This window comes from Centroberyx affinis, unplaced genomic scaffold (genome assembly GCF_046629955.1).
Source record: "Centroberyx affinis isolate AG114_WGS23_722 - 3 ecotype Tasmania unplaced genomic scaffold, CSIRO-AGI_Caff_v1 ptg001429l_1, whole genome shotgun sequence".
Lineage (NCBI taxonomy): Eukaryota > Metazoa > Chordata > Actinopteri > Beryciformes > Berycidae > Centroberyx > Centroberyx affinis.
Genome location: NW_027279905.1, coordinates 189986 through 208154, shown reverse-complemented (window position 1 = coordinate 208154; position 18169 = coordinate 189986). Strand labels below are relative to the sequence as shown.

Sequence of the window (18169 nt, the reverse complement as noted above, 5' to 3'; positions counted from 1 at the left end):
TTAAAAGCTTTTTTCAAACCCTCCTAGAGTTTCCTGATTCCTTTTTTTTTTTACTGCATCGAAGGATCATCATACTCAAGAACATAGATGTGTCGTCTATTTATCATTATACTTTATTGATCTCTGGCAGCTAATTTCATCTGCCAAAAGTGATCTTTCAGGGATCAATAAAGTATCTCTCCATTCAATTCAATCCACTGAATAAGTACATTTTTCACAAGACTCACACACTATGAAATTACACAATTTTTCATTTGTGCACAATTTACCATAAAGTCATTTTGAATAAATGCACCACCAGTACAGTGAACAGTGCTGGTTTAATTAAATTTGGCACTGACTAAATCAAAAGGTGACACTAATTCTTGACACAAAATTTGTATTACAGTGACGGCATCAGAACAGTTGCTGCTGAGATGGTGACATTTGATTGAACTCCAAACTATTGTCAACACCTGTGAAAACTTACTTCCTGAAAGGCTACAAGTCAGAGGAAGTGGTGGAAACCAACAAGAGTTTCAACATTTGATAGCAGACTATAATATTTAATGTTGGACAGCAGAGGTTACAGTTGACAAACAGTTGGGACGCTCATGAAAAATGGAGGAAATCTACATGAATGTTGAACCTGCCAAGTCCAGAGACTCAAGAACCTCAACAAAACAGACAGGTAAAGATGGGCAGACTGACAGACTGAGTGTGTGGATATATAATGTCATGTATTATTACTGTTCTCTTATTTATTATACTCCCTGGTCTTTTCTGTGCTCAGGTCCCAGCAGCTCAGGCAGGAGTTCCCATGGAGCGGCTTTACTCGGTCTGGGGCTGCTGAGTGTTTTCCTACTGGCTGTGCTCATCGGCCTCGGAGTCCACTGTGAGTCTGGTTCACATTCAGAGTTCAGGTCAGACTGAACAGAGGATTTTGATGACCGTTAGTCTATTATGAAACATAAACGATGTGTTACTTAGATGTGTTTTTCATGTTTTGTTTTGACTTTTTATGTCAAATGGTTATATTTTGAATTACTTTTTGCATTTCCCTGGGTCTTTGGGTCGTATCTCCTTCTGTTCAATATCAAAATGTTTGCTGGGAAAAGACAAGACTCTTATTTTTCAGCAGGAGCATTATTAAGATTATTATCAAGAATGGTTGGATTTGCTATGCGTTTTCACTGTTGACAGCTGAATTGGTTGAATTCCAGTGATGATTCCAGTGACAGATGATGCACTTAGTTTGACCACAGCCTCTGACAGAACAATTTGTCATTTTGACTTGTTAATACTGTAACTGCTGCTGTATGTTACAAATGCATTAGTTATTAGACCAAATCAATGTTTCAGTATGTCTCTTGATCTATTTCAGACCAGGATGTGGTGCGTGGTTTTGCTGTAGATCTCTCCGTTATCCAAGCCAACCTGACTGAGGAGAGACTGGTTCTCCAGGCCAGTAATGATAAGCTCTCCTCCCTGACTGAGGAGAGAGACCTGCTGAACACCAGCCTCACTGCAATGACTAAAGAGCGAGACAGGCTTCAGAGTTTGTCCAGAAAGAGTGAGTACTCTCTCTATCCTGTAAGTTTACACCTGCAAAAAAAGGGGGATCTTCAGGGGTGGATTTGGGGGTTGATCATTCACTGGAAAGGTTGAGAACCTCTGCTGTACAGTACATGCATGTTTTTGAACAGCAAAACTTTACCAATAGACAGACTTGATTCTTGTCTGATCTTTTATGTTTCATATCTCACAGAGAAAACGTGTCCTGCAGGATGGAGGATGTTCAGTTGTGTGTGTTATCTCCTCTCTACTGAGACTAAGACCTGGGAAAAGAGCAGACAGGACTGCAGAGACAGAGGAGCAGATCTGGTGGTCATAGACAGCGATGAAGAACAGGGACAGTGTGTGTGTGTTGGTGTGTGTGTGTGTGTGTGTGTGTGTGCATCTGGGAATCTATGAGTGCAGGGATGTGTTTGCACCAGTCTGCGTGCTTTCAAGTGGGCACTAACTTTCACACCCTCTTAAATACCCCATGTACACCACTATTTATTCCCCTCAGCTTTATAGAAAAAACAACATAATCCATTTTTTCATCTGTCAAAAATCTACAGTTAGAAAAAGACATCTTCTGGAATATTATATGGCCTTGAAAAAAAGAGCTAAAATATAAATTTGCATGGAGCACGAATCATCTTAAGTTTTGTATTTTTTGGATGGACCAATGAAGGTCAACTCATGTTAAAATTAGAAAGCATTTAATTGCAAGAAAAATTCAACAACAACTTTGCAATAAAATAAACTGTCTTTACACATACATAAAAATAAGAATGAATACAACAGTAATAAAAAAGTGAAATGTAGAAACAACAATAATAATAATATGAGCTATAATATGAGCATAAAAACGACTTGTTCACAATTCAACTGCATGTGGGTAAAACAAAGGTGCAAAATGAATATTGATCAAGTATGGCGGATAACATCACATTTGAGCTGCTAGGGAGCTAGGATTTTGGAAGATTACTCAACACAGCGTATGCTAAAGTGTTAGAATGAAGCACCGGGCCAAATGATCTACCGGGGACAAGTGTCTGTTTTCATCACTTTAGCTAAGTTGACCAATGGGTCAATCTCCCAAAATGTCTTTAATGCAACTCCAAAAAGAGACACTTTCAAACCGTAAACAGCAAGGTTACATTAGCCAATAAAGAGGAAAAAAATTGCACATAAAACACTGAAATGACATTTACATCAGCTATAAAACTGTCTACCGGTATGTTGTAGAAATTTCCCTAATTTTGGTTTGGTGGCTTTCTGGCTGGTGAAAAGCTTTGATTGGGGAATTTATGCTGGAAGTCAGACAGGATAAAAGTTCAGTGACATCTAGCTGTGGCAATAAGCATTTTCTATGATTTTCTGAATTATTCAGTGACTTTACTTATTTTCTGATCCGTTTTCCGGCAAAATTTAGATTTAGATTAGATTTTCAAATTATAATTTTGCCACGGATTCTTCTCAGTTATTTTCAAGTGAATTATTCCTCATTAATTGCTCATATTCAAGTAGTTAAGACCAAAGTTCTCAGAAACAACGTGTTTGTATGGCAGCAGAGACCCAGCCAACTAACATACAGCTGAAATGTAAGGATTACCTCTAACAGCTAACTAGCTAACACAGACCGTTACAAACTGTTTCAAATAGAACTCCAGTCTGTTGGCTACTACTAGCCAGACATGTTGTGTTTTAAGTTGTCAGTTAAATTTAGCATATAAAACAGCCTCTATCTTCTACTCTACTGACGTGTGGAAGGTGCTGCAGTCTCTCTGGTCTCTTTGGTCCTTTTAGTGCAGCAGTTTGGTCCAAATCAGGACAACAGTGGTTGCTTCCCATAGACAGCTGTTGTAGTTGCTGGTAAACTGGACCCAGGTAAGATGGCGGACGATTATCCCACAGTCGTGGGACGTAATGTCCCCTCTAGTGTTATATCTCTATGGGTTCAACCCTCTTATTTTTTTAGTTCCAGTTGAATACATGTAGCCTACATACTCCTACAGTAGGAGTTTAGAAGGAGCATGTTTATTTTATGAATTTATCACAGATCCCTTTTAACTGGATTGATGAATAAATATATATTTTCAGAATAATTGATCATTTTTAGCAGTTTTTCCTAATGTCCGCAGAATATCGCAGAATAATGATTTCTAGCCGCAGAATTACCACGGAATTTGGGATTTTTTTTCGATTATCACAAAACCTCTGACATAATCAATTGTAGGCTACTTCATGCCAATAAAAGTAGTTTAATTACATTGAACCTCATGCCAATAAAAGTAGATTAAATACATTGAGAGAGATGGAGAGAGAGAGAGAGAGAGAGAGAGAGAGAGAGAGAGGGAGGGAGAGAGAGATGTGTCTTTTATTTCAGTCGATTCTCCGCTTTTTCTCATTTCATCGCATGTGGTAAAGTACCTTTGACGTAGTTTGTTTTTTTTTTTACTTCCACGTGGCACTGCAGTGCGGTCCTAATGAAGCCCCTCGCTTTCATATGAACTGAAAATTGGAGGAAAACCTTAGCGTTTCTGTGCGTTGTAGACAGTTGCCGTTTGATGTGTTCTTCGTTCCATATCTGGAGAAGTGCAGTAGTTCCATCCTCGGACCAAACTACTCCTCGTCCACTAGTCTTGCTAGCGTTACCATGGTTGCCATGGTTACGTCTATTTGTTTTTTCGACCGTCCCAGCGCAATAGTATGTGATCTGTCTACAGCAAGCCTAGAGGGCTAAAATACAATGGCAAAGGGCGAAGCGAAACTGGAGCGTTTTTCTGTTCACAATGCACAAGGTAAGCGAACCGCAACGCGGACTTGAAGCGAACCGTACTAAGACCACCTCCCGAGGAGGTCTGAGTTCGGTTCGTTTCAGAGGGGTCTGAGTTCTTTTGGAGTGTTCACATATGCGCAAAAAATGCTGACTATTCGCTCTGAGTTCGTTTGGAGGGCTGAAAGGGACCAAGTGTGAAAACACCCTTAGTATGGCTAGATTGCATTTTCTCAGTTAGTAGCAGAGCGATAGGCTTCATTTTACTGGCCTTCAGTCTAAGCCAGATTTGTGGTTCAGAAGAATAAAATTCTGCACAGTCAGGCTCTGTTGTCATTGAACTTGAATTGAACTTTTGTTTATTACATTGTATCATGGTTGTATTGAAAAGTGAATCCCATATTGCATATTGAATCGTATCATGAGATAAGTATGTCGTCCCTTACCCAGTAATGATTTTTGAGATCATACGTTTGTAAATGGATTTTGTAAGGAGTGCATTTGTGTGTGTGTGTGTGTGTGTGTGGTGTGTGTGTGTGTGTGCGTGCATGTGTGTGAGAAAGAGAGAGATCAGGTCATTTTTATCTTATTTTTACTATTCTTATCAAGTGGGTTTCATTCTCCATCATATTTTACATTAATTATGGCATTCTATCCTGTTTTTATGCTCATTCTATGTCTATTTTCATGTGAAGATGCATTCTATGTATTCTATTCTCATCTTTATCTTATTTTCACTATTACTATCAAGTTTTATGTGAAACACTTGGTGCATGTAATTTATTTGTCGTAAAGCACTTTGAGCTGCATTTCTTGTATGAAAGGTGCTATACAAATAAAGTTTATCATTATTATTATTATTATTATTATTATTATTATTATTATCAGCATTGTATTTCATCAAATTGGGAACACTTCTTGAAACTGATGGCTAACTTACTAGGAAAATATCGGAAAATATATAATGATACCAAACTCTCATCAAAACCAAAGACGACTTGTTATCTTGAAGAGCCTGACCAGGATCAATAACTAATAATTTTTTTCAGGGTTACAGTAACATATTATTGCATTACTAGCTCAGCAAAGGCCTCTCCTCTTCTATCTGCGGGTGGCTTAATGAAAGTTCCTCTGTAACCCTCTCTGCTCCAGAGCCAGGATCTGCTTGTTCTCTCCTCAGGTTGTTTGCTATGATCTGATCCACGGTGTTTTCAAACTGTCCAATGCAGTCATGACTGTAAACTATATCTTCCACTTTTTCCACCAAACACTGTCCAAAAGCAACCTCTTTTTCTCTTCGAATGTGTTGCTTATAGAGGATGTTGTTGTGATTCTCATACTCATCGAACAAGTAGAAATCCGAGTCTGAAATTTTCTGCCAGGCATCCATAACATCGTCACTGCGATCTGCTCCCCTTCGTTCATGATCCTTGATGGCTCGAAGGTGGGGCTGACAGATTGCTTCTACTCTTTCTTTTGCTATTTTTGTGAGCTCATTCTTCAAATGGTTGCTCACCTCCTCGGACAGAAGATCTTCGTAAACCCATCTGTAGTACGGAGGGCAGCACAGGCCCCAACGAGAGCGAGGGCCCCTAGTCCATCTCTTCCGCCTGACACAGTAGGCTCTCAAACATTCACCCATGTGCCAAACACTAAGAAGACCACAGATTACACCAAACCCAATGTCCTGGAAAAGAAAACAGGTTTATACAAAAGTTTCATTGGAGTGTCTAACTAAAGCTTTCGTGATCATTTAAAGTTGAAGTAATAAGACTAGTTACTACCAACTATTCCATCAGTGCAGTTGAAGAGTTTTGTTCCAAAATGTGATACCATTGAAAAATTGCTGCCTATTCTTACAAAATGATTATCAGAAAAGAAAAGTAAACTGAGCCACTTTAAGAGGCCAGTGGGTAAATATTTTTTTAAAGATACTGAATGATAAACTTCAGCTAAGGATGTTGTTTTTTTCCAAAATGGATATGTTGCATTTTGGAATAGATAATAATATTTCTTATAGGTTAAATAGCTCAACACAATGGACTTAAATAAAAGTGTGTATAAAGAAATTAACCCATTTTATTACCAAATAATAAATACCAGATAATAAAATTTTGCTTTGTCTTTGATTTCTGTGTTGTCACTTACAAGTGATGCAGTCTTGTAGTCGGTCTTGATACGTGTCTCCTCATAGGTCAGGTTTTCCTTGCAAGGAATTCCAGTCTGAGTGATGTTGAGGTTTGTCATGAGGCAAAAGTACCAGTCCCCATCAAACAGAACGGCCGATATCCAGACAAAGCCCAGATAGACATATTTGATAGAAAACTTAACAAGCATGCTGCAGAGATGGCTGCAACAATTACAGCAGCAGAAGCAGGAAAAAATGTTCCTTTGGTAGATGGACTCAATCAGAATTACAACCCAGGTGATTATGCAAGGAGGGAGAGTCATGTACAGCACACCGTTTAGATGTACACCTCGTCTGCATGAGCAAAAAAAATCCATATCAAATATGTACTGCAGGATGTAGAAGACGGCTAAGAGCAGGAAAGTACTCACAGCTCTTGATATTGCTGTGAAAAGTCTTTGAGGAAGATCATGACCAAGGTGTGTCATGCTGGCTGAAAGAACCTCTGTCCGAAAAAATACTTTGCCTCTGTAAGAAATGTTGTCGAAAATCGCTCTACACCAAAATCCTCTCGGAAGATTTGTTCGTCCTCGGAGTTCTTACAGGATGAAACACTAGTGGGTAATGATGCTCTTTCACGTTCTCCTCCACTGGCAGACTGAAAAGTTGCCACAATCAAGAAAGACTAGGGCTGCTCAGTGGATGTTTTACCTTTAAATTCCTCTTTGCAGCGGTCAGTACTATAGTTTCCCAGCACTTTCACAATGATGGCACTGTGTGGTTTCACTTCTCAAATAACTGAACAGGATTTTCCAATGTTGTCTGATCATGCAGCTATGAATTTGCAATTATTCACTGTCACCAAGACTGACTCCTGTAAATGTATTGTGCTTGGCAATTTAATTGATTTTGACCAGTAATACCATTTTGACCAGTAATTATTTCCATAGTTAATTTGCAAACTACAGATCAATATGGCCGCCAAAGCAACAAAATGACACTGACGAAAGTCATATTTATGCTGCTCATTGTACAATATGATTATCTTTTCCTATATGTCTCTAAAACAGTGTGGATCCATTATGCTATGAAGAATTTATACTGAATATAATGAAACTCAAAGAAATAACTGATGAAGGTTGCCACACCTACATTTCTGAAAAGTCTGAAAAGTGCCATGTACTTATGGTGCAGTTGTCAAAATGCAGGGATGAATCATGCGCTGAACATAACAGGCTTTTATATAGCCTGGGAAGAAAAAACAGCTTGACAGACATGGATTAACCCTAACCCTAGACTAAAAACTAAATGCTACATATCTATATTGGGAACAAAAAATACTTGAAATTCATCATTCAGTATCCCAGAAATCTAAAGGGTCCAGCCTGTGATGTTGTTAGGATTTAGCCAACCCCAGACTTAAGTTATTTACTATCAGAATGTGGGTTGCCCCTCTCTAGGCCACTGGCTGAAAAACTTAACATCAAGTTTGGCTCTTGAGAAACTCACTTATATAGTTAGGAAGAAAGCTTCTGAGTTTTATAACATCTGGGAGATGTTTTTGGAATTTGTTAAAAATGGTGACATTGAAGAGGCATTGGAAGTGTGAAGTTACAGTGGAAATAACTAATCTATTGTGAGGAATGTGTGCTGAACTATGCTCTATGTTGTGATTGTATTCTTATTTTATTTTTTCTATTCATTTTATTTATTTACTTACTTAATTTTTCTTTCCATTGTAAATTTGTGTCCTTTTTAACTTGATTATTAGCTAATTAATTATTTTTACGTGATATTTTATTATTATTTATATACTGCCATATGTTTGATTTGGGGGAAAGCTCAGTTGTCATGTATAATGTGTTAAATGTATAAAATCAATAAATAAATGTTTTAAACTTGTGCCATCAAAGGCAAACAGCAGGAACTACTTTTTGTATGTCTTAAGGTCAGAAACCATGACGATGGTTTATGAAGATAATGTAAAGCCATAAATGCTACTGAGTGATATACTACAACTGACTTCTGCACTAACAATAATGCTATTGCTCCAGGAGATTAGCTTTGAAGTCGTTTGAAACAGATTGCATACATAGATTGAAACAGAAAGGACAATAACAATTAGGAGTAGTTCCTGTTTCACATGGTTTTATTATTTGAGGGAATTCTGAAATGAGATCATTTGGCACGCAGATCTGGTAGAAACCTCTGTCAAAATTTCATTTGAGGTTGGCAGGATTTTTCTGGGGTCACATTTCACAAGGTCACTTCTCCATGCCAGCGCTTACAGATATTGTTGGTGAATACTGTAAGAATAAAAGTCACGCTTCGCTCTTAATACATTATCAATCTGCTATGACTGTGGTGTGAGATTGGTATCAGTTTTACAGTCAATCCTTGGAGTTTTGCCTAGTGTGACATCATTTATCGTATACATCACAGTGTTCTCAAACTGAAAGAAGTTATATGAAGATAAGGATTTTTATGGGGAAAATAAATGAATGCTTTTTTGAAAATAATATAGATTTTTGTGTGTATTTCATGATCCTTTGCATTATGGCAATCACAGACTGGAGAGTATAGTTTACCCTCCTTTTCATTTCTCACTACATCTCTGGGTGAAATAAGGGAATCTGACACAATATTAGGGTTAGACCAATATTTCGGCCTGTAATTTTGGCCTTTTATTAAATATATCAGCCAGTCAATATCATCACATTCTGATACAATGGAGGTTCCTCGCTGATCACAGCTACAGAAAAACAAGCTGGAAAACCTGAGATGAAATTTTCTTTACACATTTCATTTATTAGTTGAATTTTCAGTAGTGGTTTTAACAATGTATCCCAGTGTTTGCCTACCATTGTAACAGGTGCTGTGGGACCCCCTCCTGCCTTGCCTAGTATCTTATTTTAATCTTTTTATAATACATTTTAAACAAAATGTCTTTTAACATCTTCATGTTGTGAAGGGCTTTTCTGGTTCTGTATATGAATTTGAATTTATTTTTTATTTTTGTGTCATACCATCTAAATGGCCCATCCCACATGGGATTACATGACAAACAATTACAACAACATATATAACACAGTGCTATTATGTTGAGTGACCTGGAAGTCTAAGACAGCTAATATAATACAAAACAACTACTTACATACATTACTTATACTTATACATGTCCATGCTTTATCTAAATAGTCCAAAAAGCAAATGTTTCCACCTCACACAATTTTTTCATGATTTCCGAGTCTTCCATTGATCAATAATCAAAACCAATTCTGTAGTCATGGTACATGTTTGGTTTTTTTTCTCAATACACTGACTGGATACTATGTCACTTTTATCTGTTTTCTTTTGCCATCCTGTAAAGCACTTTGAGCTACTGTCCTTGTATGAAAGGTGTTCTATAAATAAAATTCATTATCATTACAAGGGACAATATAAAACAAAATGCATTTCATTTAGATATTGTATATATATGTTTTAGTTCCTTCCTTTGATTACGCTTTCACTGCTTGCTCTTATCTTTGTTTTATTCATGTATTTATTATCTGTATACTACGGAGCCCTGGAGGTGTTTTTTTTTAACTCGTGGGAACGAGATCTATCTCATGGCCACAAATTATTATCTCGAGATCTAGCTCGTGACCACACAATCACAAAAAATGTCATGTTCCATACACAGTATATTATGCTGTACTCACTTAAAAAGCTGTCAGTGTCTCAGTTTGTTTGAGTAAAGTTTGCATTTTTAATAGCATCACTTTATCTTTTTTATTTTTTTTTCAGTGTATGTAAAACATCAAATGGCATGCTGGGGAACAACCTGCTGAAAACAATGACCCCTTTTTCTTGTGAATTAGTAACATACACCTTTATTTTGATTAAGTAAGCAGTACACGCCTTTAAGGGTAATATTGACACAAGGAGTAGAGCTCAGTCCTGTGCCTTAGACCAAATACAGGCAGAACAGCAGCGAGTGGCATTCAGAGAGAGCTGAAGAAGTCTGCTGCGTGTTAGGAAACAGGTGGAAGCGTATTTGGGGACGTTATTTAAGGGGGAATGGCGTGATAACAACCGACGGGGATCTGGTCAGTTGTTCTTCTCGAGACGTCTTGTCAGGAGCCATGGCTTCCCTGGGGCAGATCATCTTCTGGAGGTTTGCTGTGAGCCTTTGAATGGTGTTCACTGGTGGTGGTGATGATTCGAATTTATAGCGCTGAAAAGAATCAGGTGACCGACAGCCTTCCGCAGCAGGGGGAACTCGGTCGGTGTGAGGTCGGTTCAGAAGTTGGGTGTTTCAGCCGATGACATCTTCCTCACACGTTCTGATCTGATCTTTTTCTCCCCGTTTGTAGCATGATTGTCCTCATCTTCTTATTCGCCGCCATCATCATCCTCATCCTAGCCCTGACGTTTTCAGGTGAGAGCCCGTGGATCCTTGTTTACTCCTGTGTCTGTCATTAGTGATCACACTGTCTGTCAGGCCTCGGCTCGTGTATTTCAGGAGGGAACAGATGGGTGTGTTCATCAGAGGCTGTTTGTGTAAGCTAATTAGGAGTTAATGATCTGGTTGACAGCACATCACCAAGTGTGAAAACAAATGTAGTGTGTGTGTGTGTGTGTGTGTGTGTGTGTGTGTGTGTGTGTGCGTTTAGATCCATGCATGTGTTTTCAAATTAGTAGCTGCTGCGACAACTGAATTTCCCTCTGGGATAAATAAAGTATCTAGGAATCTATGTATGTATTATGTTTCTATCTATCTATTGAATATGAATATATCTACAGTGCAGCATGGTAGACACATTTTTATTTATTTATATAAATTTGATTTTTTTATTTTTATTTTATTATTTTTTATATTTTCCCCCACTCACTGTTTTAAATTCCTTTGCAATTTTTAATATCATTTATTACTTTTATGTCTGCATTTGATGTAAAGCGCGTTGCATTACATTTCAAATGTCCTATAGAAATAAAGTTTGATTGATTGATTATTGGTTTGCACATGGAGCATGCAAATCAGATTTAAAGCTATAATATACAACTTTTTTCACATCAAAGCAACAGTAAACAAAAATGATGGGATAAATAAAGTATCTAGGAATCTATGTATGTATTTATGTTTCTATCTAGCTATTGAACAATATATCTACAGTGCAGCATGGTAGACACATTTTTATTTATTTATTTATTTATTTAAATTTGATTGTTTTATTTTTATTTTATTATTTTTTATATTTTCCCCCACTCACTGTTTTAAATTCCTTTACTACTTTTAATATCATTTATTACTTTTATGTCTGCATTTTATGTAAAGCGCATTGCATTACATTTCAAATGTCCTATAAAGATAAAGTTTGATTGATTGATTACTGATTTGCACATGGAGCATGCTAAGATTTAAAGCTATAATATACAACTTTTTTCACATCAAAGCAACAGTAAACAAAAATGATATATTATACTTTATCAGTCTGTGTCTGTCTGGGACCAGCTGTGGCTAAATCCCCCCGTTTGAATGAAATTGGCTTTTCAGTGATGTTGGGGACGTTTTGGTGGTGTATCTATCACTCTGTCTATCAATCGATTTATCTATCTCCTGTCTTTTTTTTTACATTTAAAAACTAAAGGCCTCTGCAATCTGCATTTCTCCCTGTCTCCCTGTCCTCCAGGCCCCTCGTCCGACGTGGAGAGCAGCAACAGATCGACCATCGCCAACCTCGGACAGGACGTGCGTCTCAGCTGCTTCCTTCTCTTACCCAACGAGGGCGGGGCTCAGTTCAGCGACGTGTCAATCACCTGGAAGAAGGAGGGGCTAAGCGGACTGGTTTACCAGTACCGGGACGGAGCCGCGAACCTTCGGGACCAGGACCCAGAGTTCAGAGGGAGAACCCAGCTTTTTACTGACGTCATCAACAGAGGAAATGCCTCTCTGCTGCTGATGAGAGTGAGGAGCAGTGATGACGGGGTTTACAGCTGCAGCATCAGCTCCTCCGGGGGCGGAGGCTCCGTCAGCGTTCGCCTCAGAACGGCAGGTAGGAGGCCTCGACTTTCCGGTTTCACTGTCTATTTGCTTTGATCAAGAACCTGTCTGTGCACATACCAGGATGTCCGCAGGGTCTTAAAGGAGGCGTATCATTTGCTTTTTCAGCAATTACCTGGTGTCTATAAAATACATCTGTTAAGTTTTTTTTCAGTAAAAATCGTTTAGTTATAGCTTTAGCTATTCACTTCCCAGTGTTCATAAGCAGCGTTTGTACATAAGTAGCTCCTTATGCTAATGAGCTACTGCTCCGATTGGCTGGCCATTCTGGAAGGCCCACCCTCTTAGCACTGATTGGTCGATTTCAGACAGTCCAGTGTCTACATAGAAACTGGAGCAAAATCTCACTGGCTTGTACAAGGGGGCGTGTTTAATAGTTGGTGACTGTGGGGAAACGGCAGAGGAAGGTAATAAATCAATTTAGCGAAAATTAAGGCCCTTAAAAAGTATTAAAAAGTCTTAATCGCCATTTTATGAGGTATTCAATTTTGTAGCTATTTTTTCAGTGTGAATAGCCTATTTGTCCAAAGAGTTTGTGTGCTAATTGCGTGAATTTATTTATTTTGCTCCTCACAACTACTACAACAAACTACAACTGGAAACAGTAATGCATAACCTGGAAGTTAAGAGACGCTCTCTTGTGCACCGGGACAATTTGGGATTCTTCTGTGTAGGCTGTCACTAAGTGGAAAGTACTATGGAAAGTGAATGGGAAAGAGAACAAAGCATGCAAAGACCACAGAGATTTTTGTGTGTGTGCGTGTGTGTGAGCGTTACAGTTATTACTTTTAATAAACCTTGGCTTTTGGTTAGTCAATTTATTCTGTTCTGAATTCTGTTGTATTGATACAGTGGTACATAGAAGTTATCGCAAACTAAGACTGTTTAGTTTTGCAATCTCAAAATCAATGTATAGTAAATGTAAGTTAAAGGTGTGTTGCTGATGTAACCGGTTACAGCCCGAAGTGGCGCTGAGGTCTTGAAATATATTGAAAAGGTCTTAAAAAAGGTCTTAAAAGGTATTTAATTTAACTTCAGGATTCCTGCATATACACTAACATACTGGGTAGAGGGAAAAGTAAAGCTGAACTAGGCAACATTTTTATATCAAAGCACATCCGTTGTATCAGCCTGAACCATGAAGTGGGGCTGAAAAAGAGCAAAGCATCCCATCCCTACTAACTAAGATGCTGTCGATTCCCTTATTTGGCCAAATTAAATTCTGGTGTCAGGTTTGATCACTTCTCCACACAGGAAGTGATGAATCCAAACTGTCTCGTAAACAGCAGCAGAGAAAGCTGGACTCACCACTGTTAGATCTTCTCCTCTCTTGTCTCTTTGGTTTCCTTGGTAAACATGAGTGAGCTGTGTGACCTCATGTCAAGTATTATACGCACATCCTGTTTTCAGGTGCTGGGTCGAAAAAAGTGGACACTAAAGAGAAAACGTAGGACCTGCAACACCATGCTCCACTGCACCTTTATTCAAAAATATATAAAATAGACAATGTTTAAGCCACAATAGGCCTTTGTCAGGTCTTACCAGTTTACTGACATCACCTTACATAATATCTTGGAATTGAAGGAATACATTTTTTAAAGAGTTGCCTCTCGCTGCCATTTGGCGCTGCCAACATGAGCCATGGCCTAGTGCAGTGGTTCTCAACGTGGGGTCTGGGGACCACCAGGGGTCCTTGAGGGGGTTCCAGGACGTCCCCAGCAAATTGATGAATTGTTAAACTTCATTATTTCATTTACAAGAAGTTAACACAATTAGAGAATGTAGAAGAATGACTGTTTTGATCATAGTTTCACTGTTATCTCTCTAACTACAATACAGATAGTCATGGGATTCTGGACAAAATCATATCTAACAATAAAGATATTCTCAGATTTGGGTTAGAGAGACAAAATCTCATCAAATGGGGGTCTGTCGCTCTAATGTGGACTAAATTAGGGGTCCTTGATATGAAAAAGGTTGAGAGTCACTGGCCTAATGCAGCTTAAAGATCCATGTGAACATTTTGCACATGTTAAGATTTAAACAAACCCCACAGCTGTGAGTGTGGTGCTGTGCTCCGATACAGCTTGTACTTTTCATGGTCTGACCGCAGTTTTGGGGAAGTGGGCCTTAGTGAGACTCCAGACCCCGACCTGCTCAGCTAGTGTAACAGGGGCGTGTCTAGGGGGTGGCCAGGGGTGGCACTGGTCACCCCTGAAATCTGACTGGCCACCCCAGGTGCCACCCCAAAATCCTGAGTTATGACTGGCTGATGGCCATGTTAGAGGCAGGACCATCAAGCCAGTTAATTTCTTTTTCCAAAACTACGCTCCTTGAGTTCCAAGAAACACGCCAAGGGGAGCAAAGAGAAAACCAAATTAGGGTTCAATGTGATAAAAACACTATGTCTGACCAAACGGATGCAGCACACACCTGAAGATAAAGACCAAGACGTAATGTTAGTAGCTTATATTTTTTTTATATGCATACAGTTGACAGTGATGCCTGATAATTCTGGTTGTTTTCAACCTGGGCCTTGTATGGAAGAGGATTAGGGCCACATGTGAAAAATGTATTTAAATTCTGAGATTAATCTCAGATTTCTGAGAATAAAGTCAGAATTCTGAGTTTAAAGTCAGAATTCTGACCTGGGACCTGCCTACATCCTTCCTAAATGCCGCGCTCGGTGCCACCTGTGCCCCACCTTGGCCACCCCAGTCAAAATGGCCTGGACACACCACTGCAGTGTAAGCCCCCTCACCCATTAAAGTTTTGAATTTGTGAACAGATACTCAGACCAGATTCTTAGTCTCTCTACCTTTGTACCAACATCTATTACAGTTCATGCCTAAAACAGAATCAAGCTGCTGCTTTTGACATTAATATTGGAGACGCTGAAGTTGGGGACAGTCACACAGCTGCTTTGAAAATTGTAGATTGCAGCATGTTCTCATGATTCTTAACTGTCACTTTTGTCGCTTCAGCCTTTTCAGCTCCCACATTTACAGCCACAAAGGATATCTTGATCGCCGAGGCAGAGAGGTGGCTCCCAAAACCAAGCGTGACGTGGTTTGACTTTGCAGGGAAAGTGCTGAATGCAAGCACGACTTTCACCCAAAACTCGGCAGGGATTTTCAGTATAGTCAGCATGCTGCAGCCAGTCACCAAGCGTGACCCCTATACCTGCAACATCCAAAGCACCATGGTGATGGCCGTCTCTGAGGCAACTATAACAGGTACATTTTTTTTTTTTTATTAATGCCAGGACCGGGTTTGCAAGCGTATTTGTGCTTTTCAAAATTTCTGTATTGATGGATCATCATGAATTGGCAAAATCCAAACCAGGGCATGTTCAAGAAACTTCATTTAAGAGTGTACACTGACGGTTTTTTTTAAATGTATTCACTGACTGATTAAAACAAAAAGAGATTGTATTGCTTCTGATCAAAAATTGGAATTTTCTTTCATATTTTCCAGGCTCAGGAGTTTCTGAGAGGACGACCTTCACCTTCAGTGCAGCATCATCCGTGCCAGCGTCTAATCTCCTGAGCATCATGACCAGTGTCCTCTGCATCTACTATCTGACGTGATCACACACACACACACACACACACACACACACACACACACACACAAGTTCAATATTGCTCAAATCTCCACCTGTTTGTGTAGGAGTGTGCGCGCCCATAATGCTGCAATACATTCACTAACAAAATGATACAGGACATTTTGGGGCGGAGGAAATAGATTATAGCACATAAATGCAGGCTACATTCAAACATTAGATCTAACATTACTTTATGTTACAGTTAATTAATTTATTACAGTGGATGGTGTTATGTAACATCCATGTTCCAGTACAACTTCATTTGAGGTGCAATTTCTTTGGAATTTTTATACTTTAAATGTTCTTTTTTCTTGTTTTCATGCAACTTGTGTGTCTGTTGAGTCTGTAAGTAAAGGGTCTACCTACATTATTTGTCAGTAAACTCTTCTGAATTTTTGTCATCTTGCGTTTTTACTTTAATTTGATCTATCTGTCTATCTAAGATAAAATACGTAAGGAAAACTGGCCCATTGCAGCACTAAAATATTAGTAGTATACAGAAAGGAAAAAATAGAATATGGATAAGAATAGAGCAAAAGAAGGAACTTAAGAAACCAACAATTTAAACATTGGAACATATTAAGTAGAAAGGCGTGAGTGAATGAATTAATGGATTACAGCATTAAGAGGGTGTGGAAAATAGCAGAAGCAGCAGTAGAACTTTTCTACAGTATGAGACAAAAAATCTTAAATATGATATATCCAACAATACCTAACAAAGATGAGAAATGAGAGGACAAATACGAATATGAAGAAAAACTATTAACTAAAGTTAATAAACTAAAGTTTACTAAAGTTACTAACATGAATTAAACATGAATAACAACATTAACAAAGATTAGTTAATGTTCATGTTCTTTTGGAAAAAATAATTGCTACAAACAATTACAAAGTAGCACAACACAATATGAAATGGGAAAAAAATTGCTCTAGTGAAGAGTGGGACTATATAAAACTCTAAATACGCTCTACCTGTCATATGTATATTTCAGTTTCTAAATGTACTGGCTGGTACTGTCAATCTAATTATTTGAATTACTGAAGGGATCCTATTATTTTTATTTTTCCTTTTTTATTTTTTGTTCCTTTTCTTTATAGGATGTATTGTCATGTCATCATATTGTCGTGTGTGTTATGTGTATTATTTGCCTTCATGTTAAATGCACATGAACAACTGTATTAATTAATGTTGTTATACATATTTATTAATAATATTAACTGTTTACTAACATGAATTAAGCATGAACAGTGACATTAACAAAGATGAGGTTATGCTTATGTTTTATAAGTAATACATGAGAATATTAACATTTGTATTTTGTTATGTTTGTATTATATAGATTTATGAGTTGTTTTACTGTCGATTAATCAGTCACTGTCCACAGAATTGTAAAGGGAAACTGAACAGGATTTTAACAAGGCTCATGTTAATATTTTATTTGGAAAATGAAATGAATTAAATATTAAACCAGACAGAAACAAGTTGTTGTTCATGATTAACAGGTTCAATTATCTTTCTGTTGGATCTTTGTTATATTTGGTATTTTATTAATCTCACCATTCCAAGCTTAACATTTTTATGTTTTCTACAATTGTTTTGCAGAATTAAAGGTTAAACTTTTTTTTTTTCTTCTTTCAAACAAGTTTTGTTATAAAAAAAAGTGTTTCACTTTAAAATGTAATTAACAAAAATAAACCATAATATTACCAATATATTACCTGTTTTCCAGCAAACTCTTGTTTTCCATATTGTGAGTCATTATTGTTTAATTATGAAGAAACAAAAACACTATGGATGTCAGTCCTTAAAATGTATTCTCAGCCAACGCATTTTTATTAACTGTTATTCTCACTTTTTACCATTACGAGGCTGATGTGAATGGTTTTTCTCAGCTGGCAGCTCATAAACATGACATGATGTGAACGCAGCATTGGCCAGAAACTGTGGAGCCCATTGAGAAGAATTATTTATTATTTATTTCTGCTTTCAGAGCAGGTCTGCCTCTGATAAATGCTTGTATAACTAAAACTCCGAATTATCACCATAATAATCAGAGCATATCAACAGTCACATCATCT

General features: G+C 37.9%; 2 protein-coding genes across 2 annotated transcripts; both read left to right on the top strand.

The window, feature by feature from the left end:
- Nucleotides 1-543: 543 nt before the first annotated feature.
- Nucleotides 544-5905, top strand: LOC139650025 (C-type lectin domain family 12 member B-like). Its single transcript, XM_071526557.1, has 5 exons — nucleotides 544-670; nucleotides 773-874; nucleotides 1364-1552; nucleotides 1748-1895; nucleotides 5863-5905. The coding sequence occupies exons 1-5, from the start codon at nucleotides 601-603 to the stop codon at nucleotides 5903-5905; spliced, it is 552 nt and encodes a 183-aa protein (XP_071382658.1). The 5' UTR covers nucleotides 544-600.
- Nucleotides 5906-10463: 4558 nt separating this feature from the next.
- vtcn1 (V-set domain containing T cell activation inhibitor 1) lies at nucleotides 10464-16073 on the top strand. The gene is made up of 5 exons (XM_071526556.1): nucleotides 10464-10596; nucleotides 10796-10860; nucleotides 12113-12475; nucleotides 15468-15719; nucleotides 15961-16073. The coding sequence occupies exons 1-5, from the start codon at nucleotides 10565-10567 to the stop codon at nucleotides 16071-16073; spliced, it is 825 nt and encodes a 274-aa protein (XP_071382657.1). The 5' UTR covers nucleotides 10464-10564.
- The last annotated feature ends 2096 nt before the right edge of the window (nucleotides 16074-18169 follow it).